Source organism: Hippoglossus stenolepis, chromosome 10, assembly GCF_022539355.2.
Source record: "Hippoglossus stenolepis isolate QCI-W04-F060 chromosome 10, HSTE1.2, whole genome shotgun sequence".
In the NCBI taxonomy this organism is placed as follows: Eukaryota; Metazoa; Chordata; class Actinopteri; order Pleuronectiformes; family Pleuronectidae; genus Hippoglossus; species Hippoglossus stenolepis.
The window spans coordinates 20,822,699-20,829,547 of record NC_061492.1 but is presented as its reverse complement, the minus strand read 5'-3'; the positions used below and the strand labels follow the sequence as shown (position 1 = coordinate 20,829,547).

The following is a 6,849-nucleotide window of genomic DNA, read 5'->3' as shown; positions in this document are numbered from 1 at the left end:
AAAGAGGTCGAGGATTTACACAGGTGTTGTTCTAAAGGAGGAAATACTGAGGGAGATCAATAGTAATACAATTAAGGGGATTCATACTGTGTATTGTCAAGTCCTCTCTGATCCAGGAATGGTTAAGCCTCCTTATTAGGTCCTGTATGTTGTCTTTAGGTCCTACTAAGCAATCTGCAATCTCTTGACATGGAAATCTCCTAATTATTTCTTTCTCATACAGTTACCATGAGTAGAAACATCAATATAATCCTTGCTGTGTATTGACTGCTATAAATACTACAGAGGCCACAAAGTAATAGTAAAATGTTTAATTGTAAAACCCATCCACGTCATTAACGAAAAAGACAAATGTACCCGCTGCATTACTGAACATAAACTGTCGAAAAATATCAATTTGAATATTTCACATCCGCACCACCTTCATCTTCAAAAATCGGTTTACATATAAAAGAATCTGTACAATGAAATGGCAGTTTGTTCGTCAGCCTGTATAAACGGAGTGGATTACAACTGTGAAGATTCAGTGGAGGGGTGAGGTTGGAGGAACATGGTTGGGTTCCTTCTGCTTTTATACAATTAGCCGTTATCGTTGCAGACTTTTAAGAAAACATCCTGACAAATCTGCACAAATCACAGCCGTAAAAATACAGCAATACAATGAAATAAAAATCAATATGGGCATAACGATGGAAGCACTTACATGTTTATGAGTAATGAATGAGTTTTTTTTACAAGTCAGAGAGAAAGAGAGAAGAGGTAGATACAATAAGCAGAGAATGATACAAGAATAACACCTTGTTAATATACTTTAAGGGATACCTCTGTATTTGACGCCTAACGCTTCATATGTTGGTTGTGTAACATTTGGCCTTGAGCAAAATAAAAGGAAAGAAACGACAGTGAGGTCCAAAAGCCGAGGGGTGCACTCATTGAGCGTCGTCCTTGTACTGAAAGAGCTCAGTGATGGCAGAACAGATGTTAAAAAAAAAAAAGCCAGGTATCCCATTGACAGTATTTATGGTCTTGCCTAAGGATCTGTTGAAATCTGTTTGTGCCTCATGCTCGACTCACAATATCGACAACAGAGAAGGTGGTGCACAAATGTTCACTGGTGGTTGGAAAAGGGCGAGTTAAACCTGATTAGAATACTATTCCTTTGTGATGGTTTAACTCTAAACTCTGTTTAATACATTAGAATATTTATGCACTTATCTTGCATTTTAATTACACTGCTGCCTATGTGGGATCCAAGTCACAGCAATTCCTACAAATGCAAGATGCACCACTAAAACAAAAACACACGATGGTGATATTTCCAATGTGGGCACTGCTGTGCGCTCTCTGAGAAAAACTAAACACTGTACAAACTGTGTTCACCTAACTATTCAAAACACCATCATAAAGAATAATTATTAATCTCATACAAAATATTTAAACTGGTCCACATACAAAATAAAAACAAAATAAAAAAAATTCATGGCACAATGGACAAGGTTCATGTATAAAGCAGTATTTCCTCCTTTGTCATTGGAAACGTTGTCAATAACCTGCTTTATTTGAGATTAAATGTCTCAGTGTTTACAAATACGCACAATGTGGAGCCCGGGACCTCGTCATGTATGTGACTTTCTGGTTTAAATACTGAAAGAAAGAAAAATCATCTGAATGCTCGAGCACAGAAAAACCAAACTGAACTTTAGACGTCTGCTTTTTCTTCTCTTTTTCTGTAGGTAATAGCAATGTCCAGACAAGTGGGAAAACCATAAGACTTGAAGTGTACCTGTTAAATAGCAGATGATGGATCTTGGTGGTTGTAAAACATGATAAAGAGAAAAACTGTCACATGACACAGTTGATCACTTGTTGGCCACCGTGTATTCAAGAGTGTTAACTGGGTTGTAAAAAAACATGCCTGTTTGTGTTAATGTGTACAGACATTAACACCCTCATAAAAAAATCATGTTTGAAGAGGTTAAAAATACTTTACTGTGTGTGATCCAAGTGGATGGATCCGTTCAACACGTAAACAAGAACGGAAAAACCTTAGGCACCGATCGTTTCAAAGATCCAAATCCAAAATGTGGCTCCTACTTTGAGGAAAAATGGTTGTGATCTCATGCTCAGCAGTCAAACTTTGTAAAAACACTGTCTGAAATTGTGTCATAGACATGTAAACATGGTTCAAGGACTAATTAACTGGTGTTCTCATTTCTTACCAGGAGCTAATTTGTGTCTCAATAGGAGTATTCGTTGTCTATTCAAATCCAATTAACAAATAAAACCCTGATTTTGTTCGTTTTAGTTTCCAGTGATGATATATCATGTCAGCAGTTTTTAAACCCAATGACCACTTTATCACATTTTTTATTTTGGATTATAATTTTGGAATTAAGCCCTTCGTTTACTTATAATGGTCTTTTAACAGAGAACTCCTCTCTTATCCACTCAGGGAAACAGAAACTGGTCTGTTTCTATTCCAGATTAAAACCTGCACGTCTGGGTTGTGTTTGCCTCCTGGCTCGAGAGGCAGCTTACCGACTGGTGTGGCTGTTAGATGAGCAGTGCAGTGGATTGTGGGAAGATTCAGACAAATGTTCCACAGTGTGTAGATTTATGCGATTCTAAATGAGTGAATGGAAGGTGTGTGTTTGGGTGTGTGCGCCTCAGCAGTTCAGTATGGGTCTGTTTCTGTCGGGTCTGAATGGGAACACGGGGCTTTCAGAGTCAGACTTCCCTCTGTGGGGACCGAGCGTAGCCACAGCCTGGAAAACAGCACACACACACACACGGGTTGTTAGAAGATGCACAGACAAATGCAACCTGTGAAAAAACACACACCTCCACTTATAAGTCTACACACCTTTCTGATGGCTGTCCAGTCCTCCAGGATGTCCAAGTCAGGAAGCATATAGACAATATATGGGCGTGGACAGGGTTAAGGACAGTTACATAGGGAGTAGGAACTAATTAAAATTTGAGCACAAAGACGTTTAGATACAAGGATTTTAGATTTTTTTAGAAGAATTAAAAGTAGAAATACTATCAATGTGATCAGTGACAGAGGTATTAGCAGTAAATGGATATCAGACACCACTGAAGGTCTTCTTTTCTTCTTATCTGGACTTAAAGCATCTCTCCTCTTCTTCCTCCCTGACAACTCGTCATTCCACAGCTCTGAAAGACAGATTCAGACAAAGACAGACAGATTACAGTACTTTGTATGTGCACTGAATGGAATACACTCTGCTTATTACCATAATCAAAATGTGTTGTGTTTAGTAGCACAAATATGACATAGCACAATGTAATGACTGTGTTCTGTGTGTGTTACCTGATGTAATGTCTATGCTGTGTCTGTCCTCCTCCAGTCTTCTGATTTTCTCCTCCAGTTCACTCTGCACCGTATCAAACAGCAGCAGCTTCTCACTCTGCAAACACACACACACACACCATCATGTAAAACACAGATCGAACACAAATGCATGCATCCACATACATTACAAACATTCACTATTGGCAGTTTCATAGATAGAATAATACATAAATAAATTACAATTAAATTAAATGTTATATTTTAAATGTCTCCCAGCAGGGCTGTACGATATGGCCAAAAATTATATCAAGATAAATTGTTCCTATCAGTCAATATTCATAAGAAAATTCACATTCATATTTATTTCAAGTTTAAAGATAGATTTTTGCTCCTGTGTGAAGGTGGTAGTTTTAAACTCTTCTTAATGAGCAGAGAATAAAAAAACTCAAACAATTTTACAAACCTGTGGTAGATCACTGAAACCAATTGTGTTATATCTCCTCACTTTGCTTTCACAATGCATAAGCATATGATCAATATATGTTATATTGCTATTGATGAAAATTATAATGCAATAATTACTAATATTTGTTCAGCCCTATGAGCTGAGAGGGAAACGAGCTCAATGATTTCCTCTCTCTGTCCAGTACAGTAGTTCAGCTTCCTGTTTCTAGTGTGTGTGTGTGTGTGTGTGTGTGTGTGTGTGTGTGTGTGCTGCTGTGTGTGTGTGTGTGTGGTGCGTGTGTGTGTGTGTGTGTGTGTGTGTGTGTGTGTGTCCAACCTCCCAGTGCTGGCATGCTGCCTGGATCTCACACTGATACTTGTTCTTCACAGATTCCTGACACAGCTCTCTGTAGATACCTGACGCACAAAGTGAGAGTGAATCAGGACACCAGAGTGTGTATGGCTTCATGAGCTTGTGTATGTGTGTGTTGAAGTTACCTGCCACTTTAGTGCGGACCTGCATGTTCTCCAGCAGTACAGCCAGAGGCTCCAGATATTCTGCTGCCCGACCAGCTTCCACCTCTGTCAGCTTACTGTTCACTTGACTAAGCCGCTCACGATACAGCCTGCACACAAACACAGATACAAATAAATAACAGTACAACTAATTTATTTATTTACATTTTTGACAAACTTGTGAAAACTCATTGTTGGTCTTACTGGTCTTTGAGATCAGTGAACTGTTTCTCCAGGGTGGACATTTCATCCAGGCACTCCACCCTCCTCCGCTCACAGTCCTCCTCATCCATTTCTGGAAGAGAATCAAGTATCCAACACACACACACACACACACACACACACACACACACACACACACACACACACACACACACACACACACACACACACACACACACACACACACACACACACACACACACACACACACACACACACACACACACACACACACACACACACACACACGATGGAAGATATGGTGTAAAACCTGGCACAGGTACACATATAGTATTTCTGCCTATAAACTGTTGTCCATTTGCACACACTGTGCATCAATCACATTAGTAATCATTTTGTCCACTCAGCTGTGCAAGCCTTAATGTTTCCTCTCCAATAGAAAACATAGTTCCCATGAAATACAGTTGCTCCGCACATTTCACACAACAGTTCAATCGCTCCTCTTTTTTAAAAACATCCACAGATAATCATGCCCTGAAAATACTAAATATCTGAAATAGCCTGACAGAGGAACTGTTGTCTGGTCTATTTCACCTTTAAATCAATGCTAAAATTGCTCTGTTTTCATTGTTTTCACCCTTCAGTTGTAGTAAATATAATTCTTGGTTTATGCCTTTTGACACTTTTCAAAACTTTCATATTTTTTCTCTGCCTATTTCTTTTGATTTTGAAAACTGTAAAATATTGTCGTTGCTTCAAAGCAGTTCTTAACTGGGTTTTTAAAAAATCGTTTTCTAATCACCCCATTAGGTTTGCAAAAGTTTGCAAATCATGAAAAGTGTTATGATGGTAGACAGCATAAAAATCATTGCATTGTCAAACCATTTCCAGCGAAACAATATCATTCTTGAAGGCATCCATAATATAACACGATAATTCCAATCGTAATGTTCCGCTAAATTTCTCACCTGAGCTGTCTCCATCCTCAGAGACAGAGGTGGTGTCGGAATCCTCCTCCTCTGAGCTGGAAGCATCCTGCTCGTGCTCCTCCACCTCCATCTCTTCTGCTGTACTCTCCTTCTTCTCCCGGTCACGGTGCACCGGCATGGCAGCTAAGCACTTCAGCCTGGTGGTGTTAAGACAACGACAGTCTCCTTTGACAGCTGTACTTACAACAGATATAGGTTTATACTGGTTTCTTGATTCCAATTTAGGCTTACAGATGATAAAAAGCTAATAGATGTCAAAGCAGTTCTGATTCTACATCCGAGGGGCTAGTCACTGTGTAACTTATCAGCTTATTATTACTGATGTTTTCTTATCGGCATGAGGCATTATCATACGGAGTGTAATGGTTGTAAAGTTACGAGACAGGATAGTCATTTTACACTGGAGAGACATGAAGTAATGAGAGACGTGATAGTAGATTAGATTCTTTCATTTGATGTAATGAGATCATTTCTGAAAAATCATATAAACAACCAAAAAAATCTGCACAAACAGATTTTAGAAAAACACAGATTTTATAAGATGTTATTTCTACCATCTGATTGTGACCTACCTATTGGTGTAAACCAAATGTAGGCAGGGAGATGAAATCTACTGAAAACATATTTTAAGCACGTTTTCTCTTTATCTAGTTATTTTCATGGTAGATCAATTATGAAATTCTTCTGAAATACAGTGATAAATACTGTTACGTCAATAAGCCTCCCTGAAAACAACGGAGCCCTATTGGTAGAAAGGTAACCTATATTATGGCTTGAAGATATTAATTTTATTAGCAGTTACTCCCGCATAGCGATTTAAACTCATTAGAGGTCGTAGCCGTTTAGCTTATCAGTTATTTATACATAAGTACAGTGGACGTAAACATTAACAAACGTCAACACGTCAAGTTAGCATCACGTTAGCATGTTTACTACTCACAGTAGTTGGGTAGCAAACGAGACAGAAACGATTTGATTAAAAAAAAACACATAAACAATGAAGCCAGAGAAGAACATCGTAACTCACAGTGTACGGAAGAGCTGGACGTGTGTGGGAGTGTTCAGATACAAACTAGTCTACGAACAGATGGCTTGATCGTGTTTTCCCTCGGTTACTGTTCCACTCGTGTTCCGAGCTAAGCTAAAAACAAATCACAGTGCGGCGCTCTTATTTGTAAAGGGAAGTGTAGTTTTCTGTGTCGCTGATAATCACAACAGCAACGGTCTAACGTCCCAGCCGTTGACCACACTACCCACAATCCACCGCTGCGGCTCGAGACAGAGTTATCGAGGGGTGTTAAAAACTCCAACGGCAGTAAAACAGTAAACGCCGTTTGTTTCAGAGGTTTAGTTCATTATTAGAACACACGACCGTTAACTATTTCAAACCGTACAACCAAA

General features: G+C 39.0%; 1 protein-coding gene across 2 annotated transcripts; it reads right to left on the bottom strand.

Moving 5' to 3' along the window:
• Positions 1-296: 296 nt before the first annotated feature.
• On the bottom strand, positions 297-6,689 carry brms1la (BRMS1 like transcriptional repressor a). Of its 2 annotated transcripts, XM_035167560.2 has the most exons (9): positions 6,476-6,689; positions 5,428-5,585; positions 4,481-4,571; positions 4,259-4,386; positions 4,098-4,177; positions 3,335-3,431; positions 3,088-3,177; positions 2,864-2,928; positions 297-2,765 (listed from the first exon to the last, which is right to left on the bottom strand). In XM_035167560.2, the coding sequence occupies exons 2-9, from the start codon at positions 5,564-5,566 to the stop codon at positions 2,667-2,669; spliced, it is 789 nt and encodes a 262-aa protein (XP_035023451.1). In that variant the 5' UTR covers positions 5,567-5,585; positions 6,476-6,689; the 3' UTR covers positions 297-2,666. The 2 variants fall into 2 exon arrangements, with proteins under 2 accessions (XP_035023451.1, XP_047197541.1); XM_047341585.1 differs by having other exon boundaries at positions 4,098-4,386.
• Between the last annotated feature and the right edge of the window lie 160 nt (positions 6,690-6,849).

What these genes read in the sequence shown, in the direction of transcription:
- brms1la (XM_047341585.1), bottom strand. Translation starts at nt 5,566, where the DNA reads ATGCCGGTGCACCGTGACCGGGAGAAGAAGGAGAGTACAGCAGAAGAG. An exon ending in CAGCATGCCAGCACTGGGAG is followed by an intron (nt 3,432 to 4,097) that starts GTTGGACACACA and finishes GTGTGTTTGCAG; the next exon opens with AGTGAGAAGCTGCTGCTGTT. An exon ending in CAGCATAGACATTACATCAG is followed by an intron (nt 3,178 to 3,334) that starts GTAACACACACA and finishes TCTGTCTTTCAG; the next exon opens with AGCTGTGGAATGACGAGTTG.